The 25749-nt window shown below is 38.9% G+C and overlaps 2 protein-coding genes and 1 long non-coding RNA gene across 6 annotated transcripts in view; 2 read left to right on the plus strand and 1 right to left on the minus strand.

Annotated features, from left to right (window-relative positions):
* Positions 1 to 21108, plus strand: part of DEK (DEK proto-oncogene) — a 33300-nt gene extending 12192 nt beyond the window's left edge. The window contains exons 8-11 of one of the 2 annotated variants that reach the window (XM_064597113.1): positions 14288 to 14423; positions 14674 to 14822; positions 19101 to 19169; positions 19618 to 21108. In XM_064597113.1, the coding sequence (XP_064453183.1) occupies positions 14288 to 14423; positions 14674 to 14822; positions 19101 to 19169; positions 19618 to 19629 (366 nt within the window). In that variant the 3' untranslated portion in view covers positions 19630 to 21108. Of the gene's footprint in view, positions 1 to 14287; positions 14424 to 14673; positions 14823 to 17083; positions 17255 to 19100; positions 19170 to 19617 lie in introns of those variants that run through there. The other variant, XM_064597114.1, reaches the window with a different exon arrangement.
* Positions 7 to 11149, plus strand: LOC135365522 (uncharacterized). Its single transcript, XR_010413477.1, has 3 exons — positions 7 to 6865; positions 7608 to 7703; positions 11126 to 11149. It is a non-coding gene; the product is annotated as an uncharacterized LOC135365522 (long non-coding RNA).
* A 385-nt stretch (positions 21109 to 21493) lies between the features above and the next one.
* The window catches only part of KDM1B (lysine demethylase 1B), a 58697-nt gene continuing 54441 nt past the window's right edge, over positions 21494 to 25749 (minus strand). For all 3 annotated transcript variants that reach the window (XM_064597115.1, XM_054505714.2, XM_045866318.3), the window contains one exon: positions 21494 to 23350. In XM_064597115.1, the coding sequence (XP_064453185.1) occupies positions 23267 to 23350 (84 nt within the window). In that variant the 3' untranslated portion in view covers positions 21494 to 23266. The remainder of the gene's footprint in view (positions 23351 to 25749) is intronic.

The raw sequence follows: 25749 nt of genomic DNA on the forward strand, positions 1-25749 counted from the left end.
GTAAAATGTTAGGTGTTTGTGGGTTTTTTTTTTCTCATTTTTTTCCATGGGGAGAGTTAAATATTCTTGTCATGTGATAAGTATAGCCAGAAAACAGTTTCTAGAAACTGTTAGTACCAAAATGGTTGTTTTTAATTCCAAAGATACAAAAATAGTTAAGAATAGATCTTTTCTTTCCCTTATGGAGCTTTTGGTTTTCTGGCCATGTGAGAGCTTGGAGTTGGAAGAGTGAGGTTGGCTGGATTTGAGCTGGACCTTGAAGATTAGAGTAGGTAAATGGGAAGGGGGGGCAGTGCATATACTGAACAGGAACCCAAAGAAACAGATTGCTTGAGAATTTTTTATGTTAATATTTTATCATTGATTTGAGCCGTTTTCTGTTTTATGCAAAAAAGCAAGGGGTTTAAGGACCCCAGTTATTCTCAACCCATTTGGGGATTATTTAATGAGCAAAACGGTGTTTCAAGTTTATTTGATGGGTGGGCAAGTTTTGTATCACTTAAGAATGCCTGCCATTTTCTTTTACGTGGGTGTATCTGTAAAATTTTGAGAATATTTAGTTTCCCAAGTGAAACTTCAGCAAGAGAAGAGCTGCTGAACCATTTAAAAAGTTAGCTTTACCCTCTCCTTGATACATGTCCTCAGTAAAGGAAATGACTTATTATAGCTCATAGTGTTTTGGTAGACTGTTTTTTTTCTTTTCCCCAGCACCCCTCTTTTTTTATTATTATGTTAATCGCCATACATAACATCAGTTTTTGATGTAGTGTTCGATGATTCATTGTTTGTGTATAACACCCAGTGCTCCATTCAATACGTACCCTCTTTAATACCCATCACCAGGCTAACCCATCCCCCCCTCCCCCTCCCCTCTAGAACACTGAGTTTGTTTCTCAGTCTACAGTCCGTAGTCTGTCATGGTTCGTCTCCCCCTCTGATTTCCCCCCTGATCCCTTCCTACTATCTTTTTTTTTTTTTTTAACATACAATGTATTATTTGTTTCAGAGGTACAGGTCTGTGATTCAGCAGTCTTATACAATTCACAGCGTTCACCATAGCACATACCCTCCCCAATGTCTATCACCCAGCCACCCCATCCCTCCCACCCCTCCATTCCAGCAACCCTCAGTTTGTTTCCTGAGATTAAGAATTCCTCATATCAGTGAGATCATATAATACATATCTTTCTCTGATTGACTTATTTCGCTCAGCATAACACCCTCCAGTTCCATCCATGTCGTTGCAAATGGCAAGATCTCATTCCTTTTGATGGCTGCATAATATTCCATTGTGTGTGTGTGTGTATATATATATATATATATATATATATACACACACACACCACCTCTTCTTTATCCATTCGTCTGTCGATGGAGATCTTGGCTCTTTCCACAGTTTGGCTATTGTGGACATTGCTGCTATAAACATCGGGGTGCATGTACCCCTTCAGATCCCTACATTTGTATCTTTGGGGTAAATACCCAGTAGTGCAATTGCTGGATTGTATGGTCGCTCTATTTTCAACTTTTTGAGGAACCTCCATACTGTTTTCCAGAGTGGCTGCACCAGCTCGCATTCCCACCAACAGTGTAGGAGGGTTCCCCTTTCTCCACATCCCCGCCGATATCTGTCATTTCCTGACTTGTTAATTTTAGCCATTCTGACTGGTGTGAGGTGGTATCTCATTGAGGTTTTGATTTGGATTTCCCTGATGCCGAGCGATGTTGAGCATTTTTTCATGTGTCTGTTGGCCATTTGGATGCTTCTTTGGAAAAATGTCTGTTCATGTCCTCTACCCATTTCTTGATTGGATTCTTTGTTCTTTGGGTGTTGAGTTTGATAAGTGCTTTGTAGATTTTGGATACTAGCCCTTTATCTGATAAGTCATTTGCAAATATCTCCTCCCATTCTGGCGGTTGTCTTTTGGTTTTATTGACTGTCCTTTGCTGTGCAAAAGATTTTTATCTTGGTGAAGTCCCTTTTTGCCCTTGCTTCCCTTGCCTTTGGCGATGTTTCTAGGAAGAAGTTGCTGCGGCTGAGGTCGATGAGGTTGCTGCCTGTGTTCTCCTTTAGGATTTTGATGGACTCCTGTCTCACATTGAGGTCTTTCAACCATTTGGAGTCTATTTTTGTGTGTGGTGTAAGGAAATGGTCCAGTTTCATTCTTCTGCATGTGGCTGTCCAATTTTCCCGACACCATTTGTTGAAGAGACTGTCTTTTTTCCATTGGACATTCTTTCCTGCTCTGTCGAAGATGAGTTGACCATAGAGTTGAGGGTCCATTTCTGGGCTCTCTATTCTGTTCCATTGATCTTTGTGTCTGTTTTTGTGCCAGTACCATGCTGTCTTGATGATGACACCTTTGTAATAGAGCTGGAAGTCCGGAATTGTGATGCCACCAGCTTTGCTTTTCTTTTTCAACATTCCTCTGGCTATTCGGGGTCTTTTCTGGTCCCATACAGATTTTAGGATTATTTGTTCCATTTCTTTGAAAAAAGTGGATGGTATTTTGATGGGGATTGCATTGAATGTGTAGATTGCTCTAGGTAGCATTGACATCTTCACAGTATTTGTTCTTCCAATCCATGAGCATGGCACGTTTTTCCGTTTCTTTGTGTCTTCCTCAATTTCTTTCATGAGTATTTTATAGTTTTCTGAGTACGGATTCTTTGCCTCTTTGGTTAGATTTATTCCTAGGTATATTATGGTTTTGGGTGCAGTTGTAAATGGGATCGACTCCTTAATTTCTCTTTCTTCTGTCTTGTTGTTGGTGTATAGGAATGCCACTGACTTCTGTGCATTGATTTTATATCCTGCCACTTGACTGAATTCCTGTATGAGTTCTAGCAGTTTTGGGGTGGAGTCTTTTGGGTTTTCCACATAAAGTATCCTGTCATCTGCAAAGAGTGAGTTTGACGACTTCTTTGCTGATTTGGATGCCTTTTATTTCTTTTTGTTGTCTGATTGTTGTGGCTAGGGCTTCTAATACTATGTTGAATAGCAGTGGTTATAGTAGACATCCCTGCCGTATTCCTGACCTTAGGGGGAAAGCTCTCAGTTTTTCCCCACTGAGAATGATATTTGCTGTGGGTTTTTCATAGATGGCTTTTATGATATTGAGGTATCTACCCTCTATCCCTACACTCTGAAGAGTTTTGATCAAGAAAGGATGCTGTACTTTGTCAAATGCTTTTTCTGCATCTATTGAGAGGATCATATGGTTCTTGTTCTTTCTTTTATTAATGTATCACATTGATTGATTTGCGGATGTTGAACCAACCTTGCAGCCCAGGGATAAATCCCACTTGGTCGTGGTGAATAATCCTTTTAATGTACTGTTGAATCCTATTGGCTAGTATTTTGGTGAGAATTTTTGCATCCATGTTCATCAGGGATATTGGTCTGTAATACTCCTTTTTGATGGGGTCTTTGTCTGGTTTTGGGATCAAGGTAATGGTGGCCTCATAAAACAAGTTTGGAAGTTTTCCTTCCATTTCTGTTTTTTGGAACAGTTTCAGAAGAATAGGTATTAATTCTTTAAAAGTTTGGCAGACTCTGTTTTAACTTTGTTTTGATGTCTCCTTCAGTTGTCAGAACTTGCTCTGTAAACTGGGTCATCTCCCTTGTCTTATTTAGGGACGTGATTAATTGGCTTGACTTTTTGGGCCAAGGTGATTCTTTCTTGTGGATTATAGAATGTTCGTGCATTATAGAATGTTTGCCCACTAGAGGAGAGTAGCACCCTCCCCCATCCCCCCAAACCTCCAGTTGTGAATACCAAAAATGTTTTCAAACATTGCCAAATGTCCTTGGGGGTGGGGGCGGGAGGATCACCTCTAGTTGGTAACTACTGGATTAGAAGGAATAAAGATGTAATAAACTCTGATTTTATATATGTGTGTATTTGTTTTTAGGTATTTAAAATCCATGATTATTTTAATGTCAGATTTTATAAAGATCTCTATAAAGCTAAGTATGAAATGCTTCATAATTTACAAAAGGGTATTACAGGTCTAGCAGGTATTTCATAATATATTTTTGGAGCAAGGGAAGATGAGTAATCTCAGCCCTAAGGTTTTTATGGAATAGATTTTAAGGACATCAAGAGGGAAACATGTTTGTTTATATGTGAATCTATAATAATAGCAATTTTGCAGTAATAATCATTCTCATTCAACAGATTCTGGGTTATTACTACATGTATTCACTATGCTTCCTAAAACCTTTTTAGAGGCAGATTTAAAGCATAAAAAGTTGTCATAGAATATAAACATCTAATTTTTCCATAGAGGCAATGTGATTATGAGCATGGGCTTTGGCATCTATCTGGGTACAAATCCCAGCTGTACCTTAGATTATGACTTTGGGCAGATTACTTATAAACTCCATACCTTAGCTTCTCATCTGTAATATGGGGTTGATAACAGTACCAGCCTCAAAGGGTTTTCAGTGACTTTATTTAAAGCACTTAGAGCCGTGCTTTGCACAAGTACTATGTAAGTATTAGCTGCTGCTATTCCTATTAGTGTTAAGATAACCTTTTATCATATGTAATATTCCTAAATCCAGTCTTCCTGTCATTACTAAGATGCAGGTTAAAAGGTGAGGGTATTTTATACTCATTTTCTTACTTGCTTTCCAGATTATTGTCCTCTTCTAAGTAGAATTACTTGAAGCTTGTGAATGTAGATGACCTCTGATTTATAACCATATTGGTTCCTGGACAATGATCACAAGTGGAACTGTCCCACTTATAAATCAAAGCCTTTCTGCAGGACCATAAAAAAGGATCATTTGCTAGAAACCCAGGTCAAATGGTGAAAATCCACGTAAGAAAAAAAGAAAACACAAATAGGCTTTTACAGACATTATATGAAGTCACACAACATAAACGCTCTATCATAACACTCTGTTCTCTGCTCTGGTTTTTCTACCTGGGCTGGTACTGACAAACTTCGTAAAATACGGTCCAGTAAGATCTGGACTGAGGAATACTTCTTTTTTCTTTTCCTCATAAGTCTATTTTTCATGGCTCTAAAGGCTATCTCAAATTTAGGACTATTCTTAAAATCTTTATTTCTGATTCTGTTCCTACGAAAGGTAAGTAGTAGCAGTAGGAACAGAATTCCTATGGTAACTGTGTTTCCCCCCCCCCCTTTTTTAAAGATTTTATTTATTTATTTGACAGAGAAAGACCGCAAGAGAGGGAACACAAGCAGGGGGAGTGGGAGAGGGAGAAGCAGGCTTCCCGCGGAGCAGGGAGCCCAACGTGGGGCTTGATCCCAGGATCTTGGGATCATGACCTGAGCTGAATGCAGCTGCCTAGCCAACTGAGCCACCCAGGTGCCCCATGGACCTCTTTTTCTAAGAGGCCATAAAGAAGAGTTAAAGGTTGATTGGAAAAGTTGTGGATTGCCTGTAGATAGAATTTTTTTGTAGATTCTTTTCATAGAAAATTACTAAGTTAATATTATTCTGTTTATTTCCTGAGACAGACAGACTTTATAAATAAAAGATTTGTCCCCCCTTAATATTTTCTTGTTTTATTTTAGATTCTTGGAGTAAGTAACTATGAAGTTGGGTAGATTAATGTTATCTTTGGTTTCCTCTGTAAATGGAGGGCTTTGGACTAAATAATACCATATTGCTAAAGTCAGGACTCTCAAGCAGAAATCCAGTTCAAGTTATAGTTGTCCATTGACCAGTTACATGAGGTTGAGTGTTACTCATTCACCTGCTCATTTTCATACTTAGCTGTGTGGAAGACTAGGATATTTATAAGTAAATTTATTATCTCTTAAATGTAATATTGAAGTCACTGAAAACCACATAGTTTAAAATAATTGTCAGGGTTTTTTAGTCTTTTGTAAGAATACGTGTCATATTTAAGCCTGTTAGCCTATAATTGCTAAGACACTTTGTTGGAGGTTCTCTGTACCTGGAGCTGTTTCTGTGATAGGCTGTGAGTGGTTCACGGCGGTTTTAAATCTTCCTTTTCTTTAGAAGTAACTCCAATAAGAAGTTGCTCTTTCCAAGAGTGACTTTATAAAAGAGCTGTTTTAAACTTATCATCTTGGCTCTTGGACATTTGCTTAGGGCAGTAGGAGGAGAGCAGTTTAGACTTAGGACGAAATTTCTTAAAAATGGGGGAATAGGAAAATGACAGGTTTAGTTATTTTCTATAAACTTATTCTGAAAATCATCTGGTTCCTATATTGGATTGGCATCTTTAGGAGAAGATTGCTAAAATGAACCAGTGAGATTAAACCATGCTTAGGTATGTATGTCATTTACCACTGGTGTTAGACCTTAGGCATAGAGAAGTACTGGAGAGTACAGAAAGAAGTGCTTCCCACACTGGAGAACACAGTTCTGATAATCTCTTAGACCCTTAAAGGCATACTTAGTTTTTTAAAATTTATACTTCTTCTGTTTTTCTTAGTGTTTTTATAACATTCTTATAGCTAGAAAAGTATACAACAAACTGAATTATTATTTGGTATTTAAAATTTATCTGAATGTTCCCATATGTATCAGGAATGTCTTCAACTGTAAATATGTAAAAACCTTACTAGTAATGTCTAAAATGGAAGTTCTTTTTTCTTTCATGACAAGAAATCCACAGACAGGCAATTTGGGGCCAGTACATCAGCTTGAGAAAAAGGTATCAGGAACTTGAATAACCCCTTTCTTCCTGAGCCACCATCTGCATATGTGGCACTTAACCTCATGATCACAAGATGGTGGTTGTACCTTTAGGCATTAAATCTCTGCTCCAGATTGAGAAGAGCAAAGGGCTTTCTTCTAGTAATGTTTTCGCTCTTTTTTTCCCCAGAAGAGATGCCTCTTGCCAGAGATCTCCGTGTAAGTTGCCTTGGCCAGAACTTTATCACCTCTCTACCTCTAGCTGCAGGGGAGGCTGTGAGGTCCAGGTGGTAGCTTTCTTGCATCTGTGGAGGAAGGCAAATAAAGGTGTTGAGTGAGCCATCCTACAATGTTTGCCAGATCAGAGAAACTTTCAGTTACAGTTTTTGGTAAACTTAAATATTTGGACCATTCAGGGAATTACTCGGTAGAAGTGGGAGAGTGAATGTAAAAGTTTTGTTAGTCCTTAATTATGTTCTAAAAAATAAGAATCCCCCTCCCACCTCCATCTCATAATTTGATCAGAGGATTTACAAAACCATATAAATTATTTTTTTTTTAAGATTTTATTTATTTATTTGACAGAGACACAGCAAGAGAGGGAACACAAGTGGGGGGAATGGGAGAGGAAGAAGCAGACTTCCCGCGGAGCAGGGAGCCCAGTGCAGGTCTCGATCCCAGGATCCTGAGTTCATGACCTGAGCCGAAGGCAGTCGCTTAACAACTGAGCCACCCAGGCGCCCCCAAAACCATATAAATTATTAAAATCTTTTGCTGGAAGGCAAAGTTGAATAATCACCATAATAAAATCTTAGACTTAAATTTGCTTTCATAATCTTTTGTGAAATATAATGAGCCTCGCACATTCTTTACTCTTGGCACTCTTGAGTTTTCTCAGCCAAGTTGTTAAAAGAATAGTGTATTTTAAGCTAATTTTTATTTTGTTCATCTGTTCACCCAGTACAACCTTTCTGCTGTGAGGACAGGATTCTGGCTCTGTGACAGGCGTCTTTTTTGGAGACCCTCCTTCAAGAGCCCTGCTGCCTATAAAAGATAGGTAAGCCTTTTCTCCCAAGATTTTTTTTTTTTTTTGGCCTTCCTTCAAAAAGTGCTTGTGTCATTCCTCTGATTCTATACCTTCACGGTTATCAGAGATACAAAAATCCTCTTCAAATTTTAAAAAATTTCTATTACTAATCTTTTACAAAATTAGATCACAGTGCATAGCACTATCTGAAATTGATGGCAGCTGTCAATTTTTGTCTGTTTCCCTTTTGTCTGTTTCGCATTAAAACTTACTACAATACTGGATGGTTCTGATTGAACCACTCACAGCAGATTCAAAAATAACAAGCCAGAATCTTAATAAATCCCATGACAATTTGGAAACTAGCCTTTTCTTGATTTTTTTTAAACTGAACCACCTAATTTTTTCCCATATATTTTGATGAAAGACTCAAGTCTTGACTCTTGTTTGATTAAATAACAAAACATAGTTAACTCTCATGAGTACCTCCAACATTTTTCCTTTGTAATGCCACATAAATGGGTTTGCTATAATTACTAAAATTTTCAAAATATTTTAAGAGAGATTTTAAGTTTTTTGTTTTTGTTTTTTTTGGACAGAGAGAGACCGCGAGAGAGGGAGCACAAGCAGGGGGAGTAGGAGAGGGAGAAGCAGACTCCCCGCTGAGCAGGGAGCCTGATGCGGGGCTCGATCCTAGGACCCTGAGATCATGACCTGAGCCTAAGGCAGACGCTTAACAACTTAGCCACCCAGGCACCCCTTAAGAGAGATTTTAAAGCAGGGGTTTTTCGTGTTACTACTTTTATATTATTCAGTTCAATAAATTGAGAGTACACTAAGTGCTGTGTTGAGGTTCCAGAAAATATTTTCTACCCAAATGCCATTTGAAAGATACTTAATATAGGATTCCAAAAGAAAATATTTTTATCTATTGCTGAGGGAAAGCTTTGGAGAGCAATGATAGAAGTACCAGTTGAAACTGACCTTGGGGGAATAGAAAGGAAAGTTGGACATGTGGACAGAGATGGGGAGCGAGAAAGTCCAGGGTCCCTCTGACAGACACACTTGTTTGTGGTTAGGTAATGTGTCCAGAAGTAAAGCAGTGAGAGAGAAAGCTAGAGCAGTGTGCACTGAAGCCAGACTCTGGAGAACTCAGGAGGTTGGGCATTGGTATAAATAATAGATGCATCATTCTTGTTATTCAAAATGGTGGTCTTATTCTATCTGAATTTTGCTGAGAAAGAAAAAAGAGACCTGGCCTCTGTCTTCTAGGAACAGTCTACCTGGGGAGAGGAGTAAGCATTTCTTGGTAAATACAAGGAGCAGACTTGCTGAGAATCTCCTATGTGCCATGTACTTTCACATCTTATATCTAAGTCATTCTTGACTCCCAAGAGAGAGGATGATATATCCTCATATTTGCACTCCAAGGATATAATAAATATATATATATATGTATTTTTTTAGTATTGAAGTACAGTTGACACACAATGTCACATTAGTTTCAGGTGTACACTAATATTTTTTAATGTCCATATTACTCTTTCCAGAGCTGCTAGTTCATATGCTTCTGTCTTCAGAGTTGTCTCTATAGAACTACTGATTTAGATTGAAATTTGATTTAAGCAATAGCTTTAGATAAGTTAATAAGTATATATCCACTTCTGATTATTAAAAAAAAAAACTAAAAGCTGTTGACATAAATATATAACTTAAGAAATTATCTTACGAATTTATCTAGTTCCTGCTTTTAACCTATATAGCTCCAATAATTTATAATCTAGACCAGGAATTGGCAACTATAGCCCTATACACCAGATCCGGCCTATTGCCTGTTTTTGTACAGCCTAGAAACTGAGGATGGTTTTCCATTTTTGAAATGTTTGTTAAAATAAAAAATGAAGATTGCAACAGTAAGCACATGTAGGCAGCAAAGCCTAAATTAATTACCCTCTGGCACTTTATAGAGAAAGCTTGGTGAGAGATGCAGACTATAAATTTATCTATCATCTTAGAAGACTTATAGCTGGGTGAGTCTGCTCCAGCGCTTTAAAAAAAATATATAGGTCCCCAGCCCTCACCCTTGATGATTTACCTAACGGTCTCTTTTCCTTCTCTTACATGCATAACCTTATAGATAAGTTGTGCCAGAAGACAGTTATATTTAAAAATGAAAAAGTTTGGCTGCTGTTAGTAGCAAACATGTTCTCCTAGCAAGCGGAGTGGTGCTGATGACACAGAACCTCAGGGTTGGAGTAGATCTTGAATAGTTATCTAGTTTTCAAGAATCTTTTCCCATCTCCATCTTCCCAATAATTACATAGCAACCACTAAGTACTGGTTCTGAGCCGTGTGGTGGAGATCAAGAAACAAGACAGGGTCTCTGCGGTCAGCAGTTGTTGGTAGAAAGGGAGAAGTCAGAGATCGGGAGGAATAAAATAGAGTATAACTTAAAAGCTAAAAAGAGATTTGGACAAGATAATGTGGAGGCTCAGGATAAAGGGTATTCACCTCTTTCTAGGGACATGGGGGGAGCAAAGATCAGACGGGCAAGCTCACAATTTGAGCTTTTAAAGGATAAACAGGAGAGGTCAGCAGAGTGAGAGATTTGGTAAAAACTATACAAAATTGGATTACACTAAGGCCCATCTTAGCTTTTAAAAAAATTTCTAGAGAAATGATCCTGGGGCCTCTATAAAATTTGGAGGGTGAAAGGCCAGAGAGCCCTAATACAGAGTTTGGTGATCCTTTGTTGCTATTTTGCATTTTCTGCCAACTTTTTTTATTGTTATCATTGGTAACATTTGTATGTAATGGAAAAAGTTAATTTTAAGAACATAAAGAGGTCATATAACTGGCTTATTTCTGTCATTTCAACTCTGGCTTAAAAGACATATAGGTATGTTAGTCATTTCTATAAGCAACTAATCTATGGTAGGAGGCACACTGAACTTAAGAATCAGAGGTCTTGCTTCTTACTGTCTGTAAGGCATCGGCTCTCAACTACACAGATATGGTTTCCTCCTTTGTAGTGAAATAAACTGTTTCGTCTTTGGATTTTTTTTTTTTTTTTTTTTTTTTTTACGCTCATATAAGATAGTGTACTATAGAGATGCCTTTTTCCTTTTCCTTTTAATTACATTTTAACCACGTCCTGGGTTCAGAGTATGAGTAAACCATACCCTAAAAACGATACAGAGGTGAACATGACAAATATTTAAATGGCTGCTCTATGCCCAACATTTTTAAGGTTGCTGGGGACGGATAGAGCTAATAAATAAGGCCGCCGAGTCTGTTCTCATGGAGATTGTCAAATACACCCTTAAGAAACTTCTGATAGGGTGGGAAAACAGGCTGTAAATAACTAGTTTAATAAAGCTGTATATTAAATGTTTGTTTTCTCTGCTACCTTATATTTATTTACTCATTTGATCCTCACAACAATTCTACAGATATGGCCACAGTTCATCGAATCTCCGATGCCTACAAGGCATCATTTTAATGTAAATTATAAAATGCACCCCAGTCAGATACTGCTGAGATGAGAAAATGTGAAAAAAAAAAATGTTAAATTCAGCAAAGTCTGGTATTATTACCTCCATTTTACAGATGAGGAAACAGGCCCAGGGAAGGTAAGTGATTTGCTTGAGAATACAAAATTGGTCGGTAGTGGAGTCAGGATTTGAACCAGGAAATTTGGCTCTGAAACCTGTGTTCTTACTCATTGCCTCACATGAGGTAGGGATACATGAATTGTAGGCCAAGTACTGTGGGACCACAGATTAATCAGTTGGTGATAAAATGAAAGATTCAGAGTGGGTGGCTGGATTTGGACTCATGCGTGAGATTTTTCTGAGGAGAGGAGGGAAGTAAGGTAATGAGGATTTGAAAGTTCCTGTAGAGTATAAGTGGGCATGCTTTCACTCTCCTCCGTTCTCCCCGGGCCTCTTTACCTCCAAAATACCAGATTATTCACCTTACCAGAAATTGTCCATTGTGTCCCAGTACCAATGTCCTTTGGGATGCCCCATTTTTCATAGTGACCTCTTCTGTACGTACCTAAAACTTATCATTCGGGCAACGGAGGTGATTCTTTACATCGGCAAGGCTAGTGGGAGTTAGTCTGATTGCCTCTCTGCTCAAGATGAAACCTGAAGATATGTGGTTCTGTAGAGTTTGATTATTTTACTACTACGTTTTCACTGCTACTCCATGCCAACAACATTTATCACTTTTTTGAATTCCTACCTTCAATTTGTCACAGAATAACTTGTAACTGGTTACTAAAGATAAGTGAAATCCGGTATAAATAACACAGTTTATTATAACAGGGATGTTTGTGGGTCCAGTAAAATCTATGAGAACATAATGAAATAAGCACAATATATCATGGTTAGTTAACAGAGTCTATCTTACTGCTTTGGTTCTGTGTATCTATTCTTTATATGTGCCTTGCTTTTAAAGAAAACTTTAAAAGTTCCAAGTTACTACATGTGTTTAATGAAAGAATTCCTTTACAAAAGGAAGCACTCATAATAGTAATAATAGCTAATATTCATTAACCATTTCCTATGAGCCTGGCACCATACTAATGAGGTAATGTATGGTGATTAACATAACATAATAAAATAAAATTTTTAAAAAAAAGTACTTTCCATGTATTAATGCATTTATTAAGTACTGTTACATTTCCCTCATTTTGTAAATGAGGGAACTGGAGCCAGAATCTGAAACCAGGCAGCTAGCCTCCAGAGCCCACACTCTTACCTGTTAGGTTTCTATAGTGCGTGTGACCATATGTTTACAGTGTTTCTCTTAATAGGCTAGTTGTTCACTTAAAAAACTGGGGAACACTGTCTCTGCTAGATGATGTGAGATATAGAAAGCAGCATAGTTTTAATTCTTTGGGTTTGTCCAGTGGTGACATCTTGTGGAGATGGCTTAATTATCCTTTATCACTGTGAATTTTTATACTTTGTCAAACTAGCACTACTCCCGATTTGCAGGTTTTAAAATGGTGCCATATTGTGTGCCTTCTAAAATTTTAATGACAGCTGTATACCGTGGCCTTAAAAGGCTCTGGAAGTATTTTAAGTATGTGATTCTAATTATCTTATTTGGATGGGGATCAAGTAATAATGCTTATAATGTTGTTATCCCTTGCTCACTCTCCCCAAACCTTTCTTATTTTCTTGTATTTTAATCACCTACAGATCCAGATTTTATGAAACTTTGACTAAAATGTGATACATAATAGTGATTATTTTATGTATTAAATACACCAACAGAACTTAGGAAATTTTAGGATTCCCTTTTAAAGTTTAGTGTGGTTCTTCTGAATTAGGTGGATACTTGATAAAACTTAGGTCAAGTTAGTCATAGAGAATTGATGAACCAGTGATAACCTTTCCAGCACCCCCCACTATTCAGAACACCTCCAAGAATTAGGAAATAAGTAAAAGTGGCCTCTAAATAATAACGCATAGGTAGAGCTCATCTACTTTACTTTTAGAAAGCATTTCGGCCCCTTGCCACGTCTCAAATGCATTATTTAGTGGCAGTTAAACTAGCCAGCTTAGCCAGCTGCCTGCCAAGAGTACGTTACAGCAGTAGGGACAGGCTGCTGGTGGTGGCCTGGTGTGAATACATAGTGATGGCAGTTTGGCAAGAGGAAAGAGATACATCTGAGCCCACTTATCTCTTGGAACAGATTGATCTATATACTTTAATTTTAAAAGTAAGTTCAAACCAATATCCATCTTTTTTTTTTTTAAAGAATTATGATAATCAGAAATTAAAATATAAAACATTTGGAGAGACATTCTGTCAGAAGTGATTTGCAATATTTTTGGTGTGTAAAGATGAGATTTTAGGTTATCTTGAGCTATTTGCTTATATAAGATGCTTCTACTTTGGGAAAATTAATTAAATGAATTAATGTTCCCTAATTTCAAAGACCCTGGTTGGGACAAAGTATAAATTATAATTTTGTCATTTTAATCTATCCATGTGTATATACTTTGCTTTTGTTTAATCAGCTATGAGTCAGTGTTTAAGAAAACAGGTTCTGGAGTCAGATCTATTTGAACCTCACTTGTGTATTTTGTTAGTTATGTGGCTGTGAACAAAATACCTCTCGAGCCTTAGTCTCCTCATATATTCAGAAATAGTTACTGAGCAACTGCTGTGCCTGGTGCACTATTTTAGGAGTTAGGGATACATCAGTGACCTTAGAGTGTTAAAAAAGAAAAAAAATCCTGGTCCTCATGGAACTTCCATTCTAGCTGGGAGAGACAATAGAAGAACATTGATAGCACCTATATTCTAGAGGTATTTTTTAAGATTAAAGTAAGGACAGTGCATATAAGGTTTTTTGTCTATAGTGTGTAATAAATTTGGGCATCTTATTTTTAGTGTTTGATTCTTCTCGTGACTAGTTTTGTTTAAAGTGAAATTTGTTGAGGATATTGGTTATCTCAGAAATTGATAACTAGTAATTTTTCATCGGTGATGTTGAATACATTAATTTTCTCTAATATTGTTGAGAGGTACAGAGGAATAGAGGAATGGAATTAAAATCATTGATCTATGTTCTTTGCTTTCCTTTCTACCAGCCACCAAAAAAGACCTCTAAAAGAGAAAAGCCTAAACAGAAAGCTACTTCTAAAAGTAAGAAAACTGTAAAAAGTGCTAATGTTAAGAAGGCAGATAGCAGCACCACCAAGAAGAATCAAAACAGTTCCAAAAAAGGTATGTTAGAAATGACACATTTGCAGCAACTCTAAAGGTAGAACTCTAACAGTTTTGAAGTGTGTGTGGAAAATAGATAAACTGCAAAGAAAATTGGCTGGGGGGAAGTGGTATACCAGTTTTTTTATAGTTGTAATTTTTCAAAATTGACAATGTCAATGCATGTTATGTACCTAATTTGTAGAGTGGTGATGTATCATTTTACCTGATACCCCTTTGAGAATCTAATGAATGCTTATCTTACTTTTAGAAAGTGAATCCGAGGATAGTTCAGATGATGAACCTTTAATTAAAAAATTAAAGAAACCTCCTACAGATGAAGAATTAAAGGAAACCGTGAAGAAATTACTGGCCAGTGCCAACTTGGAGGAAGTCACGATGAAGCAGATTTGCAAGGAGGTAATTAGACAAACCACTTGGATCATTTTGCTTTTATTTGAAAAATTCTTCCACTCAGCCCTCAGTTCAAAGCAAGATTCTTACGTGCATGCATTCACTGAATAAATGTCTGCTGAACTGTTATATGCCAGGCATTCTTACAGGTGCTGGGATGTTGCATTAAATAAATCAAAAGTCTCTGCCCCATTGAAGTTACTTCATAAATAACAGTAGGATGTGTACAGTGAATAAAGTTAAAGTGATACATTCCAAACTGCAGAGAAAACTTTCTTGTCCTGATCTGGGAACTGTTTTTATTGATGCATCCTTAGATTATGTTAGTTTAAAAAAAGCAGAATCTCGGGGCGCCTAGCTGGCTCAGTTGGAGGAGCCTGTGACTCTTGATCCTTGTGGTTGTGAGTTCGAGCCCTGCGTTGGGTGTAGAGATTAAGATTACTTAAGTAGATCAATATTTTAAAAAACAATCTCATGGACCACCTTATTTTCAGCATTACTTTTTTTTTTTTTTTTTAAGATTTTTATTTATTTGACAGAGACACAGAGAGGGAACACAAGCAGGGAGAGTGGGAGAGGGAGAAGGAGGCTTCCCGCAGAGCAGGGAGCCTGATGTGGGGCTCGATCCCAGGACCCCAGGATCATGACCTGAGCCGAAGGCAGACGCTTAACGACTGAGCCACCCAGGCGCCCCTTTCAGCATTACTCTTAATAAGATGGTATAGATCAGGTTTTTAGCTCGGACTTCTGTGAAGTTTTTCTGACGCTCAAAAAATAAAATGACCTAGTCTTGAATAGGAGTCCATAGAGATTCCGTACTCTAGATCAGAACTGGGAGATTTAGAATCTAGTTTCTCATGGTAAAACCAAATTAAAATTTCAAATGTACTAAAGGTAAAATATTCTATACTTTTTTAAGACCTTCATTATTGTTTTTATTTATTCATTCAGCATTCACTGAGCCTCTACTGTGTACCAGGCACTCAGATAGGTTTGGGGGTAAAGTTGGGGAATCCGTTACTTGGCTGTTGGGGGCTTACTGTGAGGTGAGATAGGAGACGGCTGTTGCTGTGAGTTGGACAGTTGGTGGGGGCTGGGCTGGAAGAGTGCAGAAGGTGCCACACAACCACAGAAGGAGCTGCACCTGCTTGGGTCTGGGAGCAGGGAGGAGAGCCTAGAGCATCAGCTGTGCTATACAGCTGAGCAATATGGACACCTGTGCATAAAATAGGACAGTGACCACAAGGAATAGTAATTAGTTTAATTTGAAGACTAGAGTTGGAAGGAAGTCATCACAGGAGTTAGGGAAGAAAAGGAGAAGTTCTGTAGAACTCCTGTATGCCTTGTGGCGGAGTTCAGTTTATTCCCTGAAACTAATGGGAGAATTGAGAGGCTCAGTGGGGTATTGGGAGCTGATCGGCAGGGGCCTGACACAATCCAATTTTTAAGAGTCATCCCAGACACATCGAGAAGGACAGAAAAAGAATGGGATGAGAGGCAAGAAACCCAAGTTTGTCATAATCAAAGTTACATGGTGGCCATAATCCACGTCCGAAATCAAGAGAGCCTCATCAGAGCTTGCTCAGCTGTGGGTATTAGGGCACGCCTGCCTTAACCATCTAGGGAGCAGAACAAAGGGTACACTTTGAGAAAAAGAGGAGTTTTGTTCTAGACATTATGAGATGAGGTGCTGGGAACATCCAGGTGAGAGAAACTGACCATTGTAATTCTTCCAGGGTAGAAGAGAAAGCCAGACTGGGCTACTGCTGGGAGTTAAATCCAGAAGCTTAGATAAGGTGGCCCAGGCAAGAAGATAGAGGAAAGCAAAGGACAGATAGTCCTGGAGACCATTCACCTCAGAGTTGAGAAGTGATTTCTACAAAATATAAAAAATTGTACAGAGAGAGGTGCTATCAAAGCCAAGAGAGAGAGGAGACAGTTTCCAGAAGGGAAAGGACAGTGCCAGTTAAAAAAAAGGTCATGCCCTTCCATGGGACAGTGGTCCAGGGCTATGGAAAACAGCTCATGGGTAGAAAAATAGAAATGCCCTGTAAACATGAAAACACACTTTCCCTACTCGAGGATAAAAGTTGAAATATTTTTGCTTATTAGCTTGACAATCTTTATAAAGGTTAATAGTTTTCATGCTTGGCAAGGGTATAGGGAGACATACTCATGCTTAAAGTTGTAACAGCTTTGCAGAACAATTAAGCAGTATCTTAAATTTAAATTGCAAATGCCCTTTAACCTAGCAATTCCATTTCTAGGTCTCTATGCTAAAGACATAGTCACATCTGCACAAAATGATTACAATAATGTTCAGCATGTCTGTTAATATTGAAAAATCAGAACCTAACTGGCCATCGATAGGGAAATGTTTAAACTGGTACATCTGTATTTTTGGAATTTTATGTAGCAGTTCAGAAGAACATGGAAAAGCCTTCCAGGTATTGTCAACTTTATAAAACATATAGAATATTACCCCATCTATGTAAATACAGAAAAACAGTATTGCCATTGATACATTTATGTGTTTGTGTAAAAACTCGTTTTTTAAAGGTCTGGAAGAATACATAGCGAACTGATAACTGGTTTCCTCTGAGGGGAGGGACAAGGGCAGAGTGGAGTGCAGAGAAAGTTCTGTGCCTTTGACTTTTGTGGATACACTTACGTAATTTTTTAAGGGGATGATTAACATGGAGAGGTCAGGTGAGAACTTGAGGGGGGTTTTTTGGACTCAGCAAGTAGATAATTTTGAGCAATTTCAAGGATGGTAAATGCAAGGGTTATTCACCCTTGGATTGAGAATGAATAGTGAGGAAAGTGAATAAATTAAAGCTTCTGTTTTAAGTAGCTTGCTTTAGAAAGGAAATAGTAGCTAAATGGGGGGTGGAGATACAAGCTGATAAAAGATTTTTAAGCAGATTAGGGAGAGAAAGCACATTTATCTGTTAGTTAGGTTTGGAGACAGTGCTGGGATGGCAGGGGAGAGTTACGGAAAGGGTTCCTGCAGAGGTAAAGGACATGGGGAATATTGATAGATCCAGATAGAAATAAGCTCGAGGGGAAGAGGTATGTCAGAAAGTGGAAGGAATGCGTAATAGTGGCTTCGTGGCCAAGAGCGAAAACGAGGAAGGGGTGAAAATGCCATTGACAGGAATGACGGCATGACGGAGGACCTGATGGGATATTTAGAGGGATTGCTGGAGAGGCTCTGGCAGTGGATACCATGAATTTGAAATGGGACCAGTCTTTTATTCTTTTTTTTTTTTTTTTTTAAGATTTTATTGATTTGAGAGAGAACGAGCGGGGTGAGGGGCAGAGGGAGAAGCAGACTCCCTGCTCTGAGCAGGGAGCCCGACTTGGGGTCCCTGAGCTGCCTGAGCTGAAGGCAGACGCTTAGCTGACTCTGCCACCCAGGCACCCCGGGACCAGTCCTTTAAAAGTGGTATAGAAAAGTTGGTAGTTAGACCAGTTCAAGGTCAGAGTTTTGCAGAGAAAGAACAAGGGCGAACAACTGGAATGATGTAAATGATTGACTCTGTTCGCAGAAACTGCAGCCTGTGGGCCAAATCTATCTTCCCATCTGCATTCATTCCAGCGTTGTCTGTGGCAGCTTTCACACTCCGATTGTGTAGTTGAGTGGTTGTGACAGAAACTGTGTTCCTGGAAAAGCTGAAACCATTTACTCTGTGGCCCTTTACTGAAAAGGTTTGCTTACCTCAGGAGTGAAGCCTGCGCAAGTGCGCACGGGGTCAGCCCAGGAGTCCTTGTGAAGTCAGCCAGCGGGGAGCCAGTTGACAGAAGAGAGGGACATTTAGAAAAGTTTAGGAATAGAGGACTCCTGAGACCACCTGGATCTTGGGGAGTTCACTTAGGGGAGGGGGCAGAGTGGTGGAGTGGAGGCTGAAGCTCATCAGAGTTCACGTTGAGCCTCAGGAGTGTTGGAGGACATTAACAAGGAAGCGTAAGGAAGCCTGTAGGAGACCTCTGGCAGGTCACCTGCCGACATAAAGAGCTTAGTCCCCTTACGGAAGAGCGCTGCGTAGCTGTCCGCCTCGCCCGTGTCTCTACGGCAGCGGTATTCCCAGAAGCCGGTAGAGCAGGGAGAACGCCCGCACGCTGGGTTATCGTCTGCTCATTGCAGCTGAGTCTGCTGAGCGGGAACACTTGTGCGGATGTGCAGCTGGGCGTACACGCCATCCATTTCTTCTTTATGCAGAGGTGTAAAGAGTATCACTGGATTTCTAAATCTACTTTTAATCTTTTTCCTTTTCACTATAGGTATATGAAAATTATCCTGCTTATGATTTAACTGAAAGAAAAGATTTCATAAAAACAACTGTGAAAGAGGTAAATATGTCCACCTTTTCTAATTTTGGTCATTTTGAACATCTAAGACAAAGGACTGATGTACATCAAATACTGCATACGTTTCAAAATACTCATGTCACCAAATATATCACATTCGACCCTCAAATTTTCTCAAAATAGATGGGGAAAATATTTTTCTTTCCCACTGTAAAGCTTAGAAGTACAGTCCGGACAGTAGTGACGAGACGAACGGACCTCAGGCCCGCAGTGTACGCAGGCAGCCGGGTGCGTCCCGGCCACTCTCATAGCGAGCACAATCGCTGTCCACCAGAGGCAGAAGATCAACAGTAGCTAGAGTTTGCTATTGGTCCCAACGGATTTCCCAAGGTTACAGTGGTAAAAAACAATTTGAAGTGGGGGGGAGGTTATGATTTTTGTGTTCCTGACGTATTTTCGGTATAGGAAAATGATGTTTCTCTTGTTGCAGCTGATTTCTTGAGGCAGAGGAGACGTGACTTGTCCCGTGGATGTAAAGATCTGATTTATACCATTATACCAGCAAAGAGAATGTATTTCCTTTTCTAAATCCCTGCAAGCATTGTGTTGGTAGAACTTATTGCTGATCTTTTTATCTTGAGTGTTAAGTAAATTTGAGTTTGTTGTTTTAAATTGCATTTCTATGCAGTTTTTAGTTTAAAATTTTGCATGGCAGTAACTGTTCCTTGCTTTTATAGTTGTATTTTGTACATTTTGGATTTCTTTATATGAGATCATAGATTCTCAAACTGTTGTAGTTTTTAGCGCGCTTAGTATTCGCTTGTTTCAGAAAGAACTTTTAATCAAGTAGAACAAACTATTCCTGACATTTATACATGCAGAGACTAAGGCAGTATTTAGTACACGAAATATTTTGAATACACATCTGTCAGTGGCAGTGTGTTCATCATATTAAAAATATACAGGCTTCAGCTATTGAGATTCAATTGGAAATTTTCTGCTGCATGTGTATATATGTCAAATTGTCAGCATGACAAAAGTGACAGATGTTATTTTTGTATTTTTAAAAAAAATTTGTTGTATATAAAGTTTTTTTATTTCTTTTGTGCAGATCAATTTTTAAACTCTAGGTAGGTATCTTTACAGTAAAACTATGAAATGTCAGTGTTCGGCCAGATGGTATGACGGAGCAGTGAAAGTCAGAATTCAGTGGAGAAAACACTGAAGGAACAGATCGTTCTCTGCTCTGCCTTGGAAGTGTCATCAATTTGTAGTTTTAGTGTTAACTCTGCAAGTGTCTGTAGATACATTTTATATTAGGTATCAACCAAATCAATACATCAGAACTTCAAAATTTGGGGACAGGGTGGGATTAAGTACAAGCACATTTGGCTTATAATAAATGAACTGATTTTTATTAACTGCTTTTGCCCATATAAAATGCTGATATTTACAGGAAACCGGGCCACCTTTATAATTATGATAAATGTATGGAGTATAATGCTAGAAGATAATATGTAGGCAATAGTGGGTATCTCTGACAAAGTATTTCTCAAAAGTGATAAAAGACTTATTTTTAACATTAAAGAACTTTAATGTATTTGTGGAATCAGGGTTTTTGGGTTTTAAATTTTGGCCAATCAGGATTCTAGGTGATCAATATACAGACCACTCCTGAACGAGACTGTTTTTAAGTTGTCTTAATCAGTTTATTGAATAATCTCTGAATTTTAAAATAAAACAATGCTACTTATGAGAGAATTAGGCCTTTGATAAACCAATTTGAGTGTTTAAAATAAAAATCCATCCATAGAAATACATAAAAATGGTATGTGTTGACGGTTAGGTTTTTTAACAGGTTTGACTTGTTTCTTGATAAATACAAATGGAGTAAACAACTAAGTGAGACCTAAGAATTGGCCTTTGATTTTAAATATTTAATTTGTTCCTATAAACCTTGTCAATAAAAATAATAAATCCATGCTCTTGTCTCTTGCATTAATGTCTTATGGTTCCTGTAGCATCCCCCCTACCCCCCCCCCCCCCCCCGCCCAGCTGAGGATTTCAGAACAGCGGTTTTTAGGTGGATTTAGCCCCATGACCCATTTAATTTGGAGTGCCGTTCAGTGATAACGGACCACGTTCACATTGTATGGAGAGGTCTCAAAGGAAAACTGGGAAGTGATCTCATAGAAGGTGGGTGATTATCGTTAACAGCTGTTTATATATTATGATCATTTACTTGAAAGGGAGGGGGTGAGCAAAAGCTACAGAAGGTCTGGAGGAGGGGACTGGTGGGGTGCTTGCAAGCTCATGGGTAAGGCGTAGCTAGTACGGGTACACTCATCACTACAGTGCACAGTGTATTTGAAAAACAAGTCTAGTTTTTATTAAGCAGTTTTACACAACCAGCTGTTCACAATGTGCAGTTAAAACACTGTATTCACTGCTATTCAATTACAAAATCTTCAAACAGTGAAAAACAAACTCAAGAAGAAAAGAAAAGTACCGTGGTTCCTTAACGAACAAAAAGTCAAATGAGTCACTTGAGACAGGAAATTTTTTACGTATTTACTGTACTTGAGCTAACTAGGTTTTTCCTTAGTTTGCTTGTAAGCACAGTACAAGTGCCCAGAAACTAAACAATTGTGAGCCATTTCAAACTGAAAATATTTTGCGTTTATCACTAAACACATGCTGTTCTTTAAACATTTTAGTACATAACATTTTAAAGCAGAATACTTCCCAATCAGTACCAATGAGTCTCATTAGATAATCTAAATATCAACATTTTCCTGTGTTAACCCAACTTTGAAACCAATTTACGGCTGTTGGCTTTTCTGTGTATCACACTTTGATGGGGAGGGAATGTGTCTAAATTCTGTCTAAAGTTTGCATAAAATACTATTTCTACTTAGAAGCTAACTTTAAATTTTAAAAATACCTAATATTTTGCAAACTGTCTTTAAAGTCATTTTGAGTCCCTTTTTGAAGCAGACTAATATAATTGAAAGAACTGTTCACACTTTTTAAAACAAAAGCACTTAAGTTACCATCCACTTTTCTAACTTCTTGGCAAGATCAGCATTCTGAAGACCCTGAAACCAGTGTTTATTTTAATTGAATTATTTTGTTACAAGTGAAAAAAGGAAAAAGTATCTGCCATGTTCTCAGGCTTTTAAGATATGGCTTTAAATGTGTAATATTTACCAGGATATCCCATTTTTTCTGTTTTTCCAATGGACCTGCCTATGGAATACTGAAAACCTAATGCTGTAAAAAATACTCCTGAAGTTTGAATCCGTTATTTTAAAAAGAGGCAGGAGAGGAAGTTTCTTTACTAAAGTATTCTGACAAGAAAGATCTTTTTGCTAGTGGGTGCCAAAATTAAGGCTATTTAAAGTGTGCCATCCACCCAAACTTGGCTCTTAGAAAAATAGCCATATTCTAAATGGTCTAAAGTATGAAGACTAGACTATCTCTACCCCATTCTAAATGACAGAATACCTATGCTGTTTAAGGAACTGAAAATGTTGTTTTGCCAATGAGTGCACAAATCTAAAATGTATCACAAAAGATACCTGAATTTAAATTTCTTTTGAATAACCCAATGGAAAGAAATATGTACAATATAAAACAGTCTAGAAGTTTCATTTACTTTTAACTGAAGAGTTTGTGCTGCATCCGAAATGGAAAGATTCTTACCTAAATTTTAAGTAAAAGCTCAATATTGGAGCTATATAAAAGTCTTAAGGCTCATTGGCAAAGATACTGATAAACTGTCACAGAAGAAAAATACATGGCTTTATCTGGGTTTTTAATGATTGCTGCTTGGTTTCTCAATGTTTGAAAACTGATGAGCCCAACAAAATAGCAAATTTAAGGGGAGTCTCCAACCATGGAAGAAATCCAATCCAGAATCTTAATTTAAGGTCCTATTCTGCCTTATTCTGAAATACAGAGGACTTAGCCCTCATCAACCTGTGGAAAAAGCAATTAAATATAAGTGCTTGAGACGGATTCTTGGGGCTAAGAATGCTCTCAGAGGTTTTTCTGTTTGGTTTTATGAAAGTGAGGTTTAACATGTGTTTCAAACTTTACCATTTGGGGCACAGAAGAAAGCTGGGTCCAAATTCTATTCAAAATGCTGCGATCTTGCTTGCTTCTCGAACACCACTCAGATATGCCCCTGTAACAGTTTGTGGAAAATGCCTGTTTGTTGCCTGTAAGAAATAATTGCATAATTTGAGGTCATGTCTAAGGAACTCAGATGATAATCAACAGAATACAAGCTTTAACTTTCTCTGACCCTCAAAGATGGATGGCACTTTGTGTTCCTATGAACACTACTCCCCATCACTGCCCCTGAACTTCTCTGGTTACCCCACCATACCTCACCAGATCATTCCACAACTTACTCTGCAGTCCTGTGAAGTACTGTGTGCCAGTCCTTAGGCTATGATCTCTCTACACCACGGACTGGAACTAACAATAATGAGTAAGACACAGTCCCTGCCCCCCCCCCCCCCCCCATCAGACAAATAATCTTGCTGTTAGAATCAGCAATGAGGGAGGCAGTGAACACGAACCGATCCATCCACAGTGGGAGTTTCGCTAGATGGCTGGAACAGAAGGACAGAGCGGAGTTACTTCCAGGAGGTTGTAGCTGGAAAAGAACCAGCAAGCCAGGACAGGAAAAAAAGAATCCTGATCTGTGTCTTCGGGGGTGAGAGCAATGACCAGGTCTGGGATGTAGCTGTGGAGAAGAGCCACTGACGTGGCGGTAAGCAGACCTCAGAAGATGGGGAAGGATATGAAACAGGAAGCTCCGTGTGAACTAAGCTATGTGCCATGTCACCTAGATGGATGGCTGGGATGGAGCGAAGATATCCAGCGCCAAAGACTTCAATAAATGGAGGCATCATGATCAGGAGGCAAGGATGCAAGTACCAGCAGGGGAGACGGGCAGAAACCTAACAGAAATGGGTTTAAATTTTTTCTCTGTGAGGTAACAACTATCACGTGAGCCTAAAAGACCTTCTGGAAGCAGCTGATAGTTGCTGCCCGGCATGCAGTCATGCTCTGTTCCCACAGAGCTGGCTCTCTGCAGGCCAAGGACGAATCCAAGATAGCCAGCTTTTAAATGACGTTCTTTTGTAATCCTCCAAAAGTCAGGAAGAGAAAAGGTAACACCAACTCCCATTTTCAATGACACTAGAAGACGTGTGTGGTCCTAAGCTAACATACAAAGAGTGCTGACAATTCGCTTCACTCTGCTACATCTGGGAAGGGGGTGGGCTGGGGGGATCAAAAGCAACCAATTCACTCCCAAAGAATCAGTTAGAAATCTCAGCCACTGGAGGCATCAAGAACCACAGAGGCAGAGGTTGGGCATGAGTGAAAACAGGACTGAAGGCTACGAAGAGCAATCTGGTCCCTCACCAGGTTCCCCACTCCCACTGCCACAACCCACCCAGAGATCTGAGGAGGCAAGGGTGAGGCACCGAACAATACGGGGATTAAGTCAAGTCTTCATAACTAAGAGCAAAGCTTCTGGCGCCCAGAATGTCAGGAGCTGCCACCAAACAAAGAGAAACTACATGTTCCCAGAGGAAAGAGCTACAGATAGATAGACTGATGTGTGGGGATCCAACCACCCCCTGGCAAGCTTGCAGGAGCTTTCGGTAGGCTTTTATAAGAACGCCTTGCTCAAATCTAAGCAGACAGTCAAGGATGGGATATTTGGACATGTGGAAGGCAGAAGCTAAAGGAAAACAGGAACTCAGGAGTCATGAAGCAAGAAAAGGATGCTACCAGAATAATCATCCAAGGACAAGAACGTGCTCATAAAAGAGCCAAAATTTCCTAAGTCAATTCAAGGGTGGGAAGATGAATCTCCTCACCACAACAATAGGATAAGAAGACAGAGATGAGTAACAGCAAAGAGAAGCAAATCAGATAATTAAGGAGTTCCAACGTATGCAATAGAATATCTAGAAATAAGAGGAAGAAATGGGAGAAAATGATCAGAAGTGAAAAAAAAGACTGAAGGATATGAGCATCTAGATAACACACAAGCAAAAACAGGCACAGAAAAAATTATGGATCAAAACAGCATAACATTTCTCAACAGAAATAAACCAAGAAAGAAGGCAGGCCACTTCATACCCATTACGATGGCCATTATTAAAAAACCCCAGAAAATCATGGAGCCCCTGCGTGGCTCAGTTGGTTGAGTGTCTGACTCTTGATTTTGGCTCAGGTCATGACCTCAGGGTCGTGAGACTGAACCAAGCATCGGGTTCCCCTGCTCAACACGGAATCTGCTTGAGATTCTCTCTCCCTCTGCCCCCCCCAACCCACACTCTCTTTCTAAAATAGTAATAAATCAATCTTAAAACAATCTCAAGTGTTGGAACCTCTGTGATTGCTGGTGGGAGTGTAAAATGATGCCGCTGCTGTAGGAAACAGTGTAGTGGTTCTTCAAAGAATTAAGCGTAGAATTAACACATGATCCAGCAATGCCTCTTCTGGGTATATACCCCAGAGAACCCAAAGCAGGTTCTTGAAGACACAGGTACACCCATGTTCACAGCAGCATTACTCACAACAGCCAAAACGT

Source organism: Mirounga angustirostris, unplaced genomic scaffold (genome assembly GCF_029215605.1).
Source record: "Mirounga angustirostris isolate CCGP_5_RB_7025 unplaced genomic scaffold, mMirAng1.0.hap1 SCAF_8, whole genome shotgun sequence".
NCBI lineage: Eukaryota > Metazoa > Chordata > Mammalia > Carnivora > Phocidae > Mirounga > Mirounga angustirostris.